At 40.4% G+C, this 19463-nt stretch overlaps 1 protein-coding gene across 4 annotated transcripts in view; it reads left to right on the plus strand.

The window, feature by feature from the left end:
- FNDC3B (fibronectin type III domain containing 3B) overlaps positions 1-19463 on the plus strand; it is a 377218-nt gene that overhangs the window by 191587 nt on the left and 166168 nt on the right. For all 4 annotated transcript variants that reach the window (XM_056110627.1, XM_056110630.1, XM_056110628.1 and 1 more), the window contains exon 4: positions 7583-7659. In XM_056110627.1, the coding sequence (XP_055966602.1) occupies positions 7583-7659 (77 nt within the window). The remainder of the gene's footprint in view (positions 1-7582; positions 7660-19463) is intronic.

Consider the following 19463-nt stretch of genomic DNA (forward strand, 5'->3'; position numbering starts at 1 on the left):
GCTCTCCCTTTTTTTTTTTAAATTTGTCAATGGTACTGCTTAGAATATGTATAAGCTTACTTGTTGGATTCACTGTTTTTCATTCTTCTGGACATACCTATGTGCCTTATTCGTAGGTCCTGTGATGGTTTTTATATTTATGCTTTTATAAATATAAAAAAACAGCAAATTATTTTTCATGGTGGCTGTACTATTTTACTGCTGTTTTTACATTCTGATCATCAGTATAAAAGGGTTCCAGTTTCTTCATTTTCTCTGGCAATTACTTTTATTTTTCTGAGAATAGCCACCATACATGGGTATAAAGTGGTACCTTACTGTACATTTGATTTATGTTCTCCTGATGACTAAAGATGTTAGGCAGCCCTTCATGTGATTGTTGGCTATTTATGTATCTACTTTGATGAAATATCTACGTCTTTGTACATTTTTAAGTTGAATTGTCTTTGTTGAGAGAATTACTAATGTATTCAAGGTACAGATTCTTTATCAGATACATGGTTTGTGTTTTCTATTTTACAGCTGTCTACTAATTTCATTAATATCTTTTGATGCACATTTAAACGTATTTTGGTGTGTAATGTGGTTGATTACTGTTTCTCTACACTAAAATTCTCAATTTTGATGATTATTTTATCTTTTATTGCTTCGTGCCTCATGTGTCATAGATAAGAATCCGTTGCCATATATTACTTTATGAAAATATACCTCTGTTTCTTTTGGAGTTTTGTAGTTTTAGCTCATGTTTTTCTCTATGGTTCATTTAAGATAATTTGCCTATCTAATGTCAAAAAAGGGTCAGAGTTTATTCTTTGGTGAAACTATTTACTATTCATCAGAATCTGAAAATTGGCTTTTTCTCTTTTAGATGCTGTTGAAATTTTGACAGATTACATACATTTTTTTACTTTGGTGTAATATTACTCAGAAGGTTCCTTTTGTGTAATATTGCAATCTTATCTGTAGGATAACACTCTTTTGTCCTTCCTCAGGTAGCTTAGGTTTGTCAGGTCACACCCATCTAAGAACACTGAACTTGTATTGTAAGCAATGTGCTTTCTGTGTGGACACAGGAAGACAGTTAATGTTATGCTTTGTAACTTGGGAGTTGATTGACTCCGAATAATATTTACTCCGGGGCATCTGATTTCTTGACTCAGTTGCCCTTAGTTCCTAGCACCCCAAAAGCAGGGTCCCGATGAGGGACTGAATGGACCCAGGGCAAGCAGTGAGCTACCCTGGCATCGAAATGGGCCAGGCCAAAGAGCCACGATACTCCACTATAAGTTGAGGGCCTGGCCCTCGTTTCTTCTTCCATCTGCCCTTGGCCAACAGCCGTTCCGAACCAGGCCACACACAGCGGCTCAAGAGCACCGAACGCAGGCAGTGAGACAGTGCCATCCAGTGAGCCCGTGAACACACAACCTTCGGCGTGATAAGATTTTACACTTATCAATACTAATTTTTTCATTACAAGTTTTAAAATGTTGTTTAGTTTCTTTCATTTAAGTTTTCTTAGGTTTCTTTCAGCAACTATTTTAACTGAAGTGTAAAATGTAAAAAGCCTTTCACTTTCTTAGTTAAATTTATTCCCGGCTGGAGTGATAGCACAGCGGTAGGGCGTTTGCCTTGCACGCAACCAGCATGGCCGAGCCGGTTCGATTTCTCTGCCCCTCTCAGAAAGCCTGGCAAGCTGCCAAGAGTATCTCTCCCAAACACAGTAACAACTAAGTCTCAAAAATGGAGATGTTACTGGGACCACTCAGCAAAACGATGAACAACGGGGAGGGCAGTGTTTTGTTTGTTTCATTTTTTAGAATATTTTATTTTATTTTATTCTAAAACAGCATTTTTTGGGGGATGCAGTTTTAAGTTGCTTTCTTGATTTCCTTTTCAGAGTTTTCATTGCTGTTGTCTAGAAACTGTTGATTTGTGTGTTACTATTGTATCTTGTAGAACCGTGAATGTATTTATTAGTTCTAACATCCCCCCTCCCCCAATGGGATTTTGTTACTTAAGAATAGTTTTTGCTTTCTTTCCAATTTGGATTGCTTTTCTTTATAGTTTCCATATAAAGTTTCCATTCTTTATAGTTTCTTAATAGATTGTCAGAGAGAGATCACAACCAGCAGAGCTTAGGGCTTCCTTTGGCTCTAAGCTCCTGGATCACTCCTGGTGGACAGAATGGGGGGAAATACTGGGTTACAATATGGGATTGAATCTGTGTATACCATGTGCAAGGCAAATGCTCTGTCTGCTGTACTATCACTCCATCCCCAGACTTTTCTTTTCTTTTTCCTTTTTCTTTTTGGCTCAATTCTCTGGCTAGACCTTTCAGTGCTCTGTCGAATAGTGTGGTCAGTGTGTGGGCCTCTGCACCTTGTTCCTGACGTTAGGAAGGAAAGTAAAGTAAAGTAAGGCCCTCCCGTTGATCATGCTCGAGTGGGCCCAGTAACATCTCCATTGGAGACTTTGTTGTTACTGTGTCTGGCATATCGAATACATCACAGGTAGCTTGCCAGGCTCTGCCGTGTGGGCGAGATACTCTTGGTAGCTTGCCGGGCTCTCCGAGAGGGGCGGAGGAATCGAACTCAGGTCAGCCATGTTGGCTGTGTGCAAGGCAAACGCCCTACCGCTAGCCATTGAGTGTGATGGGAGTTTTGAGTGTTTTCTATCTTTTGACCCACTGATAGTGTATTCCTTGGACCACAGCATCTGTATCAGCTCAGAACTTGTTGAAAATCCTCATTATTTCTTGATGCCTACATAATTTCTTCGCTTGTTTTGGGTCACCATAAATAGATGGAGTGCCCTTATTACATGAGACGCATCAGAACTCTTGGGTCAGTCTTAAGACCCAGAGCAGAAATGACCTGCTTTCCTCCCATGACATAATACTATGACTACATGTAGTACAGTCACAAGTATATTGATATACCATCATTGATTTCTCTCTTAGTTATTTAGAAATATTTGTGGATTGTTTCTATAGGATCTATTGGATTTTCATCGCATCATTATTTTGATTGTCCTTTACTTTTCACATTCATTTTCTTATAACTTAGCATGGGGCAATCTCAGTTCTTTACATCCTTTTCCATTTAGAGCAAATCTAAATTAATAAGAGAAGAAGAATGTGATCTATTATCACTCTGGAACTATTGCTAAAGATAGTCAGTTGGGGACATAACGGTTTATAGAAAAATGAAATGATAAAGTTCTGATTAATAGCACAGCGGTAGGGCGTTCGCCTTACAAGCGGCCAACATGGCCGACCCGAGTTCGATTCCTCCGCCCCTCTCAGAGAGCCCGGCAAGCTACCGAGAGTATTGGATATGCCAGACACAGTAACAACAAAGTCTCCAATGGAGACGTTATTGGGCCCGCTCGAGCAAATCGACGATCAACGGGAGGGCCTTTACCTTTACCTTTACCTTTACCTTTACCTTTACCTTTACCTTTACTGTTTGCCTATTGGTTAATACTGAGCTTCCAAAAGGACCGCTTTTTAGAATCCAAAATAGTGGTACAGTTAATTATAATTGTGATCTTCTTTCTGAGATAGTTTTAAATGATCATTTATATCCTAGATTCCCATTTATTATCACTTTTAAATTTCCAGACTTTATTTGTACACTTACCTCCAGTCCGTCTACTTAACTGTTCCCAGGTGGGTGAATAATCTGACCATAGCTTCAGAGCAGGGGGTTATGGTTACCTTCATGTGTGAGCTCTGGGTGAATCCCACCAGGGAAACACCGTGCAAAGCAGAATGACCTCACAGCTGGGGGCAGGTGGTAAAAAGCATGTGTGGTCCTAAAAATACTGGGCTTCAGGAAGGCTTTTTGAACTGGGAAATTCCTAAATTCTATGAATTACTGTTGATGGAATAATGAAGATACTCTCTACCCTTTTTTTAAATTCAGGCCTTACTACTTTATTATAAGATAATGGAAAATCAATATAGCAACAAATTCTAGCAGATTTTTAAAGTGTTAGACCATGAACTTGCATGGCACACTTAAATTCTTTAATGACTTTAATTCTATCATAATTCTTCACATTCCTGTTCATTGCAAGTGGGGGTAGTGGGAGGAATTCTTGACTGTTTAAGTCAGAGCCTGAAAGTTGAAATTGATAAAATTTCCCAAGCAAATATGTTGTTTCCAATTCTGGAAGTTAGGCATGTGACAATTTTTATGTCTCGGGAAGAGTTCATGTGGTTTTTAGTTGACTTGCTTAGTTAGGCTTTCACAAAAAAGAGCCATGCTGTTTTGGAAGTGTATGTTTTTTCACCTTTGTTTTTAAAATACTTAATCTGTATGTACGTATATTTGCAGATGAGTTTGTGTAACAGGAGTAAATCAGGGAACAGTGTTTCAGATAAAGAGATCACTTAATCACTTAATCACTTAATCCCCGTTATTCATCAATTTATTCAAGCGGGTGCCAGTAACGTCTCCATTCATCCCGGTTGCGTGCTAGCGTAGCCCAATGGTATCTGTTCGTTTTAGGAACATGTAGAGCCTCAAACCGATCATTTGGGGTCTTGACGAAGAAGTCTGACCATCTTATAGGTGGGCGTCCACGTGATCTTTTGATGTGGAATCCAATCAGTAATGGCTCTAGTCCAGCGGTTGTCTGTAAACCTCATTACATGTCCAGCCCATCTGATTTTTGATGTCTTGGCAAATGAGACAGCGTCTCTGATTCTTGAGCGTTGACGAAGATCAGAACTCTGGATTCTATCTCTCATTTGAGTGAATCGTGATATTCCAAGCATAGTTCTTTCGATTCCTCTTTGAGAGACCCGAATAGTGTTCTCATCCTGTTTTCGTAGGGTCCAGGTCTCTGAGGCATATGTTAATGCAGGAAGAATAGTGGAATCAAAGAGATGTGCTCGTAGTTGGAGGTTCTTTGTCCTTTTAGTTATTTCTTCAATGCTCTTGAAGGCATTCCAAGCCGCTCTCTTCCTCCTGCGTAACTCAGGTGCCAGGTCATTCATCATGTTGATTTCTCGACCTAAGTATATATAACTGTTGCATTCGGAGATGGTGGTTCCGTTGAGAGCGAATGGAGCGTCAGGAACAAGGCTGTTCAGATAAAGAGATACAGAAGATATTTTAGAAGTTTCAAGTTTCCAGTAGAATGAAAAATTATTTTAAGAAGACTGTAGCTTCTTGCCTTGCCTTGCTCGACTTCTGTCCACCTAACGCTCACCCCCTCACCCCCAATGTAACCAGTGTTGGTGTTTTTAGTGAGAAGATAAAAGCCTTCTTCAACCTATTTTAAAACACACTGTCTTGTATCTTAAGGATTTTGATTAGAAAGTCAAAAGGATCCTGTTAGACCTAGAAGTTCAGTAGGAGAAGTCTATTTCAATTGGGGAAGAGTTTTAATAATATTAAGAGTCTCTCAAACACAGATGAGCAGAAGCCCTACGCTCACTGATCTGGGCAATGCGTTGTTTCGAAAGACTTTTTTACCCCCCCTACCACCATTGTGCATGAGATATTATTTAGCAGCTTTTAAACTCTGAATTCCTGCGGGTGCCGTGGTTGAGTTTAGAAAATAGAGGAACCTGGGGGTTCCAAGGCACAGTTGAGTTGCATGGGCTATTGCTGTATGTTTCACAATGCCCTTTGAAAGGGTTTGATGAGAGTGACAAGAGGAAGGGGAACAAAGCCTGTTAAAGTCATTTGGCGACTTTGGAAATGAAGGCTGGGAAGCAAACATTTTCTGGCTGTAAATCACTTACTTGTACATTCTTTAAAGCATTTTATACAAATGACTTTAACAGTTTTAGGGTCATGCCTCGGGTTAAGAGACTGTTTCCCTGGTACACATTTTGGTGATTCAAAAGCAGCACTTTGAGGTGGTAGCATTTCTGTTCACACACTTTTCTCTGAAATTTTGATTTCTACGACTTGTTGATTTTATATCTTCTTTTTCTATATATATAAGCAAGAAACTATAAGTTTTATGAAACATTCTAAAGATTTCTGGAGGGAATTGGGGGTGGGATTCACCTGAAGACCACATCTGTTGAGCTGTCTTTCTGACCCTAATATGACTCATTTTTTGAAGCGAGTTGGTTCAAATGAAAATACTTAGTAAGAACCTGACTCTGTTGGTGGCTGTGGTAAAAATGCTGAAGCTCATATAAAAGCTGCATTTAAAAAACGCCAGCAATGGTTGGTGGGTATATTAGTTTGTCGTATGTAAAAGTAGAATGGGGTGGCACATTTATCCTTTTTTATGACACCAGAGGCTTCTGCTGTAAGTGGTGGTTGCCAGTAGGTGTGAACATTAGAGACAGCTGTGCTTTTTTAAGCGTTTTAGAGATGTAAAGAAATTTAGTGCTTGAATATATTCTTCAGAAAGTTGGGGCAAATTTTATTCATGGGGAATGCCACTTGAATACCAGAATCTTTTCTCTGCTCAGACCTGTTAATATGCACCCGGCCTCCCTGTCGCCCCACCCTCCGCCCTCACTGGTCCTTTTCTGTGCAGTAGTTCAAATACCGGATTGTCCTGTGAGGTGAAAGGTGCGTTATGCTTATGCTTAAATGCGGCCCTGGGAGAAAGGTCCTGTCTTCTTTTGCCAAGGCGAGTGTTGTATTTTTCTTAGTATTTGTTACAGCCAAGAAAATCTCACTGCCGGGAGCATAACACACATTAGGAAAAAGCAAATAAACACAAGGCGCTTGGAGCCAGGAAGTTGCATCTTAGATTAGAAACGCACATCGTTGGATGACATTTGGGAGTGGGAAGCTGAACGAGGGCCACAAGGACAAAACCAAAAATCAGCTAAGAGGATAGTTTTTTGCATTCTAGAGAAGTCATTTAATATCATAGAATTTTTGGAAAGGTGTCAATGTTGATTTGATAATATGATGGTCAGATTTATCGTAATTCAATATTTGGTAACAGTGTTGCCTTGCTATTCATTGTTTTCTTAGAAGTGTGATTAACATTCATTGGACTTAATATTTTGAAAATAACCTCTTATTAATTGAATACTTTAAAATAATCTAAATAAATCTCATGCGTATTCTTAATAATGCTCAGTTTCAAAATAGTATCTACCCCCTACCTTATAACAAGAGGTATACCAACTAAATTTGGCATGTATTGAAGGTTTCTTCTATTTCAAATTAACGGCATATTAAAAATAATAACCTAAGTGAGAATTACAAATCCAAAGTCTGTAAGAGCTTTTAAAACTTATTTCAATATTGATTTGTTTAAGCATTTGTCAATAATGCATATCTTTATTGGCACACAAATAAAACTACCATTTGTCCTATTTTCCTGGGTAACTCAAATAAGCTACCTTGGTTTTTATAGCTTGCAGCATTGAGGATCTGTAAGTATTTATAAAGAGGTTCACAGCTCTGTTTAGATTCTTCCCATTATTCAGCTAGATAATCCTTTCTTATCCCTGATTTTAGGTTTATTTTTCAGACTCAGGCCACCTATTATTGAAGGGAAAGTGGTGATTTTTCAGTTTTAACAAATTTTAAATACAGTGATTATTTTGAACCATGTGAGTCTTCAACATGCCTTTTACTCTTACTAGGACCTGCTGAAGTTCCCATGATGTCGCCGAATGGATCCATTCCTCCCATCCACGTGCCTCCAGGTTATATCTCGCAGGTAAGCCCTTGAATGGAGTCATGGACTCACTCTGGACTCAACCATCGCTCCAAGAAAATGTATGTGGGAACTTCAGACACTTACCTGAGGACTCACTTCATTAGGCCACTGTGAGGGCTGCCATTGTTTGATGGTGTTGCACGAGGTTTCTCAGTTCTTGCTGTGTCCCAGAGAGAGCAGGGCCACAAAGATGCCCTTAGCCAGGGTGGGTTGGGTGCTTCACCATTTGCTGGTGATTCCTTTGTCACTTTAGAAATTCGTTCGCTCTCTAATACAGTTTGCTGGTTAAATAATTGTAGAGTAATTGTAGAAAATACCAAGGAAAGTGTTGCTAATGTAAATTGGGCCTATATTCTGTTAACAGAGCCTCATTTCTCCATAATGTGGTACATCCTGGTGTTGGTGAATTGCCAAGGAATATGTGAGATCTTGACTGTTTGTACACAAATTTCTTTTAAATGTAATTTTGTTCCTAGTAAAGCAGCAATAGCATTAAAAAAATAGTGATTTCGGAGGTATATTGAAAGGGTTAAAAAGTAGTTAAAGGGGTTCACTGTGCAAGCCTGTGTTCTCCCTTGAACACAACTTGCTTGTTTGTTTTTCTCTTGAACACATCTTCCCTCTTTCTCTCTCATCACATCTTTCAAAGCAAGTTTCATTCCAAAAAGGTCTACCTTGATTCACTAAAACTTGAAACAAATAATAGTAATGAAAGGATAAAGTTCTGCTCCTTTACCTGACTAGTGTTTCAGATGTTCAGGATGCTGGCAGTGTAGTATTTCTATATACTTTTGTTTCCTCCCAGATTCACCCTCATCTCTATGTTTCCCTGCTTTTCTCTGCATCGTTTCTTCTCTAAATCCCTAATGAAACAGTTGTCTTTCTCTTTGCCTCTCTTACTTTTTTCCTGGTTATCCGGGCATACTTCACTTGTTGAATCAAAGTCAGAAAAGGTAGCGGTATTAAATTTTATCACTGCCCTTAAACATAATCATTGTTAACATTTTTAAGATTATATCTTTACGCATTGCTTCCTTTTTGTCTGTTCTCCTCAGGTGGTTTAAAATCTGTTACTTTCAGGGGCCAGAGTGATATTACAACTGGTAGGGCACTTGCCTTGCTGGCGGCTGACCTCAGCATTATCCCTAGTACCCCATATTGTTCCCTGAGCACTACCAGTAGGGGTCCCTGGACACAGAGCCGGGAATTAGCCCTGTGTACTGCCAGGTTTGGCCAAACCCTCCCCCAAATGCATAATTTTCAGTTTTTATTTTGAGAGGGTGAAAACAATTGGCAGCTACAAAGGAAAATTGCTGAAATGCAGCAGAAATCAAAGATCATTTTTCCTTCTTTGATGTGAAATTTAACATTTTTTCTGAATAAGACATAATGCAGTCACCACTTAAACTTCATTTTTCCCATCCCTACTTTCATGTGAACTAATTTGACGTCTTTTGTTTTTATTTTTGTTTTGTATTTTTTTTGTTAGTAGACGTTATGTTGGCCAATCTTCTCTCTTTTGCAGATAGATGTCATATTTTGCACAAATCTTTGGACTAAGAGTCACTGGCAGAGCAGAGAGTGCAGAGCCAGGACTCAGGATGATGGATCACATTCACATCATCAGCTATTTAACGGGGGGGGGGGGGGGGGGGGAGGGTTGGGGGGTGGAGAGCAACAGGGAAAGAGGAATTCCACTGTCTCCTAGTCATTTACTTTAAGGAAGCGCTTCTTTCTGTGGAACTAAGTACAGCTGTCACCAGTGTGACAGCAGGATGCTTTTTTTGCTTCAGGTACATCACAAAAAACCTGTTAGACGTTAAATGTTGTAGTAGAGATGTTGCAATGTGATTTTCCCTTGCTAGTAGTGTTGCTGTGCTTGTACAGACTGAAACCCATTTATTGGGTGTCCTAGAGACAAAGAGAGATTTTAGACCATGATTTATTTCTGTTTCCAAGCAGCTTCTATAGAAAATTCAGTTGGAAAGAGTAGTAAAAGCAGAGAAGTGTGCTCGCTTTCATGAAACTGATGATGGAAGCTTGGTGAAGAACTTTCTCCAATGGAAGCGATGGCATGATATGTTGGAAGATCTCAAAAAGTAAAAAAAGTAGAATAGTTTGACTTTTGATTGAGGAAGAGAAGCAGGTAGTAAGGCCTGTATTGAACCTTGTTTAGACTGTGCTTCCTGATCAGAAAATGAGTACAGAGTTCATGGACCTTCAGTAGGAGTACTGTGTCTTTAATGATATTTGACAGTGAAGTGTTTGAGTGAAGCAAGTCATTAATATGAGAAAAATTGAGAAATCAATAGGGTGTGTGCACAACATCTTTAAGGATACAGACTTCAAAGAAGTGAGGAGGGTGGAACCAAGCATAAAATGTCCTAGAAGCCTTGTCATCACCAAGAGATCTAAGGAACAGACAATAAGGAACAGTATTGTCGTGCATTGTGGAAAGAGAGAATCACAATATTGCATAATCTTTTTAAAAGCTCCCTTTCCAGCTGGACATCTGTAAGAAATGCCCAGTGTCTGGCCCCACTCAAGTTTATTTTGCTACTTATCCCCACAGTCTTTTTTGCCCTGTACATGTGATTGTCTTGATATGTATATAAACAATGCATAAAAATCAAATTTACTCAGTGTATGAGATCCTTAATAGTTTGTCCTCATTTTAAAGGTCAGCTATTAATACCCATTATTAATATCTGTTATTCCACTCTAAAACCCTGGGTACATCTGACCTTAACTCAACGCTATACTTTTCAGTCTGGGGCCATATCCACTGCTGTTCAGTGTTTACTGGCTGTGTGCCAAGTGATCATTTATGGAGGTCTTAGGAGAGCATCCAGGATGTTGGGAATTGAACCTGGGTTGGCCTTGTGCAAGGCAAGCACTCTGACCACTATGCTATCACTCCAGCCTCATCAGTGATATACTTTCATCCCCATTATTTCTCTCTTCTTGAATATCTTAGAGCCCTATTTCAGTTAACAGTTCAAGCATTATTCTTATTCAGATGACCTTTGAGAACCCCCAAGGGAAGAAATGGTTGATCATTTTTTCAGCATCTTTGGCAGGTAGTCCCTAGGTCTGTCTTGAACTCGAATGTGTTTTATAGCTTGTATTCAAGAATTGACCATTGCCTCTTTGATATTATCTCTCAGCCACTGGAGCACTACCTGTTGCATTGCAGATACATGATAAATATTTCAAAATGTAGGTCATTGACCAAGCTGAAAAAAATACAGGAGAGATCAATAGATTTACAGCTTGTCTAATGTAATAGAACTGAAAAACTTGCACTCTCAGAGTAGTCAGAATAAGAATTGAAAAGCTATGTTTGTGATTTGTAATTCTAAGACAATTCATTTTTATGAAAAATAGTCTCTTTGATGGGATAGAGCTATAGCACAGCGGGGAGGACGTTTGCAAGTGGCTGACCCAGGTTCGATTCCTCCGCCCCTCTCAGAGAGCCCAGCGAGCTACCCAGAGTATCCCACCTGCACGGCAGAGCATGGCAAGCTCCCCTTGACATATTCAATATGCCAAAAACAGTAACAAGAAGTCTCACAATGGAGACGTTACTGGTGCCCACTTGAGCAAATCAATGAACAACAGGAGGACAGTGCTACAGTACTACAGGCTCTTTGATTAATATTTGTAGGATTATTGGATATCCAAATATTAGAATAATGACATTGAACTGCTAATTCACACACACACACTATATATATATATATATATATATACATATATATACATATATATAATGGATTATAGGTACAAAATGGATCATAAGTACAATAAAACTAAGAAGGGAGGGGAGATAACTCAAAGGGATAGATAGTGTTTGCTAATGCTTTGCATGTGGGAAACGGGTTGATTCTCTGCACCATGTGATCTTTGGAGCACTGCCAGGGGAAACCCTGGAGCACCTTTAGGTACAGCCTTCAAGCAAAAATTAGGCCTATCATATGCCACAGTGCTGACCTTGCTACCTGTTGTGTATGGCACTCACTGTAGTCAGTATTTTATTTACATCTCTAGTTTTTATGACTGTGATTTTGCGCATGAGAATTTTGAGAACCTGAGTAGAAACAGAATTGCAGCCCAGTCGATTCTGACCTGTCTTCCACTAGGATATGATCTCAGAGTGAACATCAGTGCTTAACTTGTTAAACATTTTTACTTTTCATTACATTCCCTTGTGGCAAAGAAGGGAGGGATGAATGCTCGACCTACTCGGGTATCTGTGGTAGGAAAACACCAACCAGCTTCTCACACAGTATGGTTTGTTGTTGTAAGAAAATTGAAGAAGCAGGAAAATGAATGACTGCTACATTAGTAACTCCCCACTTGAGTCAGTGGAGAGATTCCTGATGATAGCCAAATTCATTCCATTATTTAGTGGCCGAAAGTGCCTTCAAGGTAAATTAATAACATCGATCACATAAATTGACAAAATACAAATGAAGCAATGAGCAGATCGCCTTATGGGAAAACAAACAGCTAGAGCTGAAGAGACGGCTGTGGTCTGCTTGGAGAGGGTGTCGAGCACAGGCTGTGTTCTTAGAGTGAGGACTTGACACTCTGCTCTAATCAAGTGTAGATTCAGGGTAGGAGAGCAGTGGCGTCTTATCATGACACACAGATTTTTCTGTGTTTTGTATGTGAATAATTATTGTGCTTTACTGTTTTGGTGGGAGGGTGCAGGACGTTTGTGAATGAAGTAATCTGACCCTTTCAGTGTGGCGGAAGCATTGGCATCATTTAAAATTCTGGAGCTGGTTGATTTAAAGGGAATTTAGTCTTATCATGGTCATCACCATCATTTCCCTTATGTCAAAACATTTGTGCATGTGGTCAGAGTCGCAACTATGGAAAAACAGGGAGGGTGACGCATGGGAAGCAAATAAGTGGACATTATTACTCTGGGGCCTGCCTCCAGGGCCAGCCCCTCTCCACTGCGTCCACTCACAACCTCTTTCCCATTAAGGTCTATAAAACCTTTCATCACAGATGCAAATATCAGTGTGAAGTACTGGAAATACGAATTTAGAGAAATATTATTATGGGGATGAGCGGGGCAGTGTAGTTTGCTGCAGGCATTCCTTTAAAATGAAGACTTTCAAAACAATTTCATTGAAAATTGGCAGGATTTACTTTTCTATACTACTATATCAAGATCACTCTGTATGAAGCAAATTTTCCCTTTTAGAGTATCGTGGCCGTGGCTTTTCTCAAATTTTGAAAAACCTCATCATTAACTTTCTGCATTTGTATATAGAAATTGCTTAAGCAGATGCTTTGAGTTTTATTTCCCTGCTTCCTTAGTAATTTATGAAACACTTTACAAATATTACAGGAAGAAATTCATGCAGGTCAAAGGTGTGTGTGTGTGTGTGTGTGTGTGTGTGTGTGTGGTGTGCACACATATACACACATTTATATATAAAAAGAAAATCAAACTTCTGAGTTGGCGTTCTCTCCCATAAGTACTCAACACCCCCCCTCCCCACTCCACCAAATTGATAGAACCTAAGCACTACAAATAGTAGTGAAAATAGGTGATTTTGTTGTTATAACATTAGTACAAACTTCCATTGTTTGGGAGATTGGTTAATCAGGTGGTATCTTTTGAAATCAATGAGAAACAAGGAATCTATTGAAACTGTATTTAAATTTGGGGTTGGATGGTTATTCTCCAAAAGAGACTGTTTTGAGATTTGGCCAGAAGTCAACAACCCCTGAGGAGGATAAATGGGTCTGTTAGGTGAAAGCATGTAATAGTTTCCCCCCATTTTCCTCAGCCATTTTCCTGACTGAGCTATAATCGTTAGCCTCAATTGCTTCCCTTTGGTAGTTGCAACCTGGGATTAGTCTTGGTTTTCATCATTTTGAAAATGATGACCAGAAAGATGTGTGAGGAGGCCTGGTGAGGCACTGAAATAACCCTGTCATGTCACAGAACCAACCTGTTGGCAGCAGGTAGGAGCATTGAAAGCCTTCCTAAGACTTTGAGACCCTTTGGACAAAAATAATTTTTCCATACAAAGCTAGGAAAATATTGCACAAAGACCAGAGCATGTGCTTGGGCTCTGGAGCTTCTTCAGAAGAACAGAGGATTTGTGTTCATTCTGTTTTAGATTCTATCATCCACAGATTTGCAGCAATTACATTTTTACTTTTTTCTCTCAGTTTATGGGGCTTTGGGCCACACCTGGTGGTCCTCAACACATACAGAGCCATCGCCAGTGGCTCTGCACTCGGGGATCACTCCTGGTAGGCCTTTGGGGTCCATATGGGATGCCAGGGATTGAACTCTGGACCTTGTGCAAGGCAAGCATCTACCCAGTAAACTCTGTCTCTTTGGACCCTTGGTTTTTGTTTTTGTTTGTTTGTTTCTGACTTATTTTTGTGTGAAGAATTATTTTGGTCAGGATTGGTAATTATGTCCCATCCCTATACATTGCAGGTTTCCTTTAATGAGTACCACCCTCCCTTACCCCACCCTCATCTTTTTTTTGCATGTATCTTCTAGTTCTGTCTAGTTCTGTGCTTCTGCTCCTGGCATTTTGGTACAATAGAACTCAGGATGAGCCGGAAGAAACATGAGCCCAGGTAGGGCTCTGTAGTCTTGGTTTTAGGAATATTTTTAAGTTATTTATTTGGATATTTTACTTGTCTGTGTACTGAATCATTGTTGGTTTTTCCCTTTCAGCATGAAGTTCACAGGCCAGATTCCTTTTGTGCCTTCACTAGCCCTATTCCTCACTGGGTCTTCGGTTCTTTGCAAAGTACCTAGTACATAATAGGTGTTTATCTACAGATAGCTAAATGGCTAGAGTAAGTCTTACCTTATTGAGAAAAGAAAGTGTTTGAAACTGTTTGAGCTTCTTTCCTAATTTAAAATTGGTACTACATGGAAAGTATCATGCTAAGTGAAATGAGTCAGAAAGAGAGGGACAGACATAGAAAGATTGCATTCATCTGGGGAATATAAAGTAACAAAATAGGAGACTAACTCCCAAGAAGAGCCGAGATAAGTACCAGGAGGTTCACTCCATGGCTTGAAGGCCAACCGCACATGCTAGGGGAAAAGGCAGCTCAGAGAGAGAAGGGAGCACCAAGTTAAAGGGTGTTGGGAGGATCCTCCCAAGATGAGAGATGCATCCTGAAAGCAGAGTATAGACCAAACATGATTGTCACCCATTGCCTCTTTTGCAAACCACAATGCCCAATAAGAGAGAGAGAGAGAACAAAAGGGAATGCCCTGCCACAGAGGCAGGGTGGGATGGGAGGAATGGGGGGTGGGAGGGATACTGGGATCATTGGAGGTGGAGAATGGGCACTGGTGGAGGGATGGGTACTCAATCACTGTATAACTGAAACCCAAGCACAAAAATTTGTACGTCTACAACTGTACCTCATCGTGTTTCACTAATATAAATAAATAAATAAATAAATAAATAAATAAAATTGGGTGATTTTTCTCCTTAAAAAGATGATCAAGTGAGAATAAAAGTAAATTCTGTGAGCAAATCATTATCAGAAAAGTATGGCAAATTTGTGAGTTTTAACATTGGTTGGCTAATGTTATTGTTTATTTTATATAAAAATGATAGTTGGTATTGTTTCTAGTAATATTGAGACAGTATCACATCTAGAAATAATTTGAGTCATTTGTATGTGCTAATATTAACTTGGCTTATTAACTTGGGTTTTGTAACAGTCACTATATTCTTTCTAAATTAGAACCTATGTTTTTCGTAGGTGGCTTTTCTTAGAAGAATTCCAGTAACCTGTTGAATGCAACATTTTAGCACGTTAGGTGGATTTGGGGTGAGGTAGGGGTACCTGGCAATGCTTGGGAAACCAGTGCTCAGAAGAAATATAGGGCTCTTACATGCACCACAGCCCTTTGAGCTGCCCCCAACTAGGTAGACCTTATGTTTCATCACATTTGGGGGACCAGGAGTAGCGGGAATGTTTGAGCCACGACCTCGGTGCTTAGAGATCACTCCTGGCAGTGCTCAGGGATCTAAGTCATTTTGGCAGCCTACAAGATAAACACCTTACCTACTGTATTAACTCTTCACCTGGTATGCCCTTTAATTTCTGTACAGAGCACTTTATTAAGTGAGATACACATCACAGGTGTTATCACTGTTTGCCATTTTTTTTCCAAGAACAGTTTTTATTTTTATTTTATTTTTTAATTTTTATTAGTGAGACACCATGAGGTACAGTTGTAGACTTACAAATCTTGTGCTTGGGTTTCAATTATCACGATCACGATCACGACCACCCTGTTGTTCGTCGATTGCCTCAAGCAGGTGTCTGTAACGTCTTCTTCGTCCTAGCCCTGAGACTTTTTTTTTTAAAGTGCCATATTCAAGGCTTTTTCAGGGTTAGGAGAATGAGATCCATCATTGTTACTGGTATTTGGCATATTGGATATGCCACGGGGAGTTTGCCAGACTCTGCCTTGTGGGCAGGTTACATTTGGTAGCCTGCCAGTTTGTCCTAAGTGGGAATGAGATGATAAGATGATAAGATAAGCTTCCGGGAGCTGAGTGTGATAATCTCTGGATCCTGGCCATTGTTGGAGTTACAGGGCAGTTGCTGGGTGTAACTGTCTAGTTACTGGCAGGTCCAGTCCCAAACCGTGCAGGCTTGGAGATCTCAGCCCCGGATCCCACATACCTGGGTTCCTCTGCCAGTTCTTTTATGCGTGAGGCTCATCCAAGTGTGTGGAGAGGGGTCCCAGCATGGCCTTGGCTGGGCCCCGGAGGTCTTCAGCTGTTGGGCCCTGGTGGAGACAGGTTTCAATTATAAAATGATCAAATACCCATCCCTCCACCAGTGCCCATTTCCCACCACCACCAGTCCCGGTATCCCTCCCACCCCCCATCCCACCCTGCCTCTGTGGCAGGGCATTGTCCTCTGTTCTCTCTCTCCTCCTATTGGGTGTTATGGTTTGCAAAAGAGGCATTGAGTGGCAATCATGTTTGGTCTAGGTCAGTGACCAGGTCTGTAGTTCAGCTGCTCAGAGAATAGACAGCTTTGGCTCTCTGCAGTGTCTTATTGGGCCTCTCAGTGTCTACAGTGCCTCAGGTTAGGGTGGCTGGCAGGGTAATGGAGGATGAGATAATTCTGGAACCAACTCAGCATGTAGGGTCAGTATTCCAAACTGTTAAGAAACCGTGTTTCTTAATTTTGCTAAGCTTCCTTCATATTTTAAAAAATCTTGTTAAATTGTCACCAATTTCTGGTCAACTATAGCTTTTTTGTTCAGATGAGCAAAAATATTTTATTTTAAAAAAGTTTTAATTTATTTTTCAATGATAGCTTTACATGCTTCACTGAAGTTGTTGGATAAAGACATACTATAAGGAAGATATCTTATGTTGTATATTATATTATCTTCAGGTTATGTTTTTGCTCAAGGTCCATGAGAAAAATATGACCCTGGCAGTTGTTGAAAGAAACCGCAGTATTTGAGGAGCAATTAAATTTCCCTTAAAGTTGTTTTTACAGAAGTCACAGTTTCCAAAATATTTTGTTGTAACTTTTCCATTTTAATTAGAAATTATTAAAAATTGAAACCTTTTTTATAAATTAAATATTTATGAACGAATGAGTTGCTTATTGTCAGTTTTCACATTTATAAAAGTGTTGGCACAAATAAAGCTAAGTGGAGGGGCTGCCATTTATATATTATTATTTTTTTTAAAGTAGGAGTATTGCTATTTATTCAGCCCTTGATTAGGCTGATTGAATTGGGCATGAACTCCACCTTACTTTTTTTTCTTTTTTATAAATTTTTTTATTGACTCAACATGAGAGCAGTTACAAAGCTTTCATGTTTAAGTCTCAATAATCAAACACCCATCCCTTCACCAGTGCCCATTTTCCAAAACCAAAACCCCAGTATGTCCCCATCCCACACCCTCCCCCTACCTGTGGGGCAGATGATTTCCACATTACTCTCTCTCTCAACTTTGATTATATTCAATATTTTGACACCAGACCCACCATTATTATTTGGGATTTTACCCCAACACATAGATCTGCTGAAAAGGCAACAGTAGACAATTTGTTTTCTATTGCTGGTTATAAATATGATGTTGCACGGCCCCAGTAGTACCAGCGTGGTTTTGGAGTTCATAAATTTTAACAATTAAATCTGCAGGCATTTCTGCCAAAACCTGCTGGGTTCCGAGATTTGTTCCTGAGTCTCTAGGATCATGGCCGTTAGGCTGCTTGATCAGGAGTCAGAGAGGCCATTCATGGGTGGTGACTCAGGGTCTCATTGGGGCAGGAAGGAAAGGGCCAGCTCCACCCGATCCCATGAAACCCTGAGTGTCTTGTTACTGCAGGCCCAAACCTGACTGTCCAGTTGCCTCTGGAAGGTGGTGGCCACTGAGCCCCCAAGAGAGAGCAGGCAGAGGGACAGCATCCTTCCACACCCCACCCCTCCCCGGGTGGCTTGGCACCAGTAAACTACTGCGGAGTCCAGACGCATTTCTCGCTGGGTTCCAAGATTTGTTCCTGAGTCTCTGGGATCATGACTGTTAAGCAGCTTGATCAGGAGCCAGCGAGGCATTTGTGGGTGGCGACTCGGGGTCTTGTTGGGGTGGGGAAGAAAGGGCTGGCTCCACCCCCATCCCGTGAGGCCCCACTTGTCTCGTCACTGCAGGCCCAAAAGGCCCAAACCTGACTGTCCAATGGCCTCTGGAGGATGATGGCTACCAAGCCGCCAAGGGGGAGCAGGTGGAAAACCTATTCCCCCCTGGAGTGGCCTGGTGCTTGTAGCCTATTATGGGGACCGGACACATTTGTGCCAAAAGCTGCTGGGTTCTGAGATTTGTTTCTGGGTCTCTGGGATCATGACTGTTAAGCAGTTTGATCAGGTACCAGAGAGGCCTTGCTTCCAATTATATAGCTGATCTGGAGGTGGTTTGTGGGCATGTCTCTCACATACCTAACTTTTGGCCGTTTACTGTCTTGGTAGACTTGGCCCCAAGTTTTTGGGGTCTGGCCAGAGGCACAGCACTAATTTAGGGGTATCTGAAAGTCTGACTGGCTGCTGATGCACTCGCCTCACAGGTAGATTGACCTGCTGGCAGCACCATACCCTCATTTATGTAGTATTTTTAAAAATGTCTTAAATATTTCTAAATTTCTATTCAAACGCAAGATTTGCAGTATTGTTAGTAATAAAGTTTTAGGCACACAGTGTTCCACCACCACTGTAGGTTGTCTCTTATTCTGTGGTTACTCTGTAACAAGTCTATCTGTACAGCCCAAACCCCCAAATCTTTTTAAAAAGAATCTTTTTATTGAATCACCATGACCTACAGTTACAAAGCCTTCATGGTTGAGTTTCAATCATACAATGATCGAACACCCAACCTTCCATTAGATTACATTTTCCATCACCAATATCCCCAGCATCCCTCCCCCCATCTCTCCCCCAACCTCTGTGGAAGACAATTTCTCTATTTCTCTCTACTTATAGGCATTATAGTTTGCAATACAGATAATAAGAGTTCATCATACTTGGTCCTTTATCTACTTTTCAGCACACATCTCCCATCCTGATTGATTCCTCCAGCCACCACTGATTTGGTAATCCCTTCTCTATTCCAGCTGCCTTCTCCCACAGCTCATGAGGCAGGCCACCAACCATGAAGCAATATTCCTGACTCTGTCTCTACTGTCCTTTGGTGTCATCTCATATTATGTTATTTTATATTCCACAAATGAGTGCAGTCATTCTGTCTGTCCCTCTCTTT

Source organism: Sorex fumeus, unplaced genomic scaffold (genome assembly GCF_029834395.1).
Source record: "Sorex fumeus unplaced genomic scaffold, SorFum_2.1 ptg000010l, whole genome shotgun sequence".
NCBI lineage: Eukaryota > Metazoa > Chordata > Mammalia > Eulipotyphla > Soricidae > Sorex > Sorex fumeus.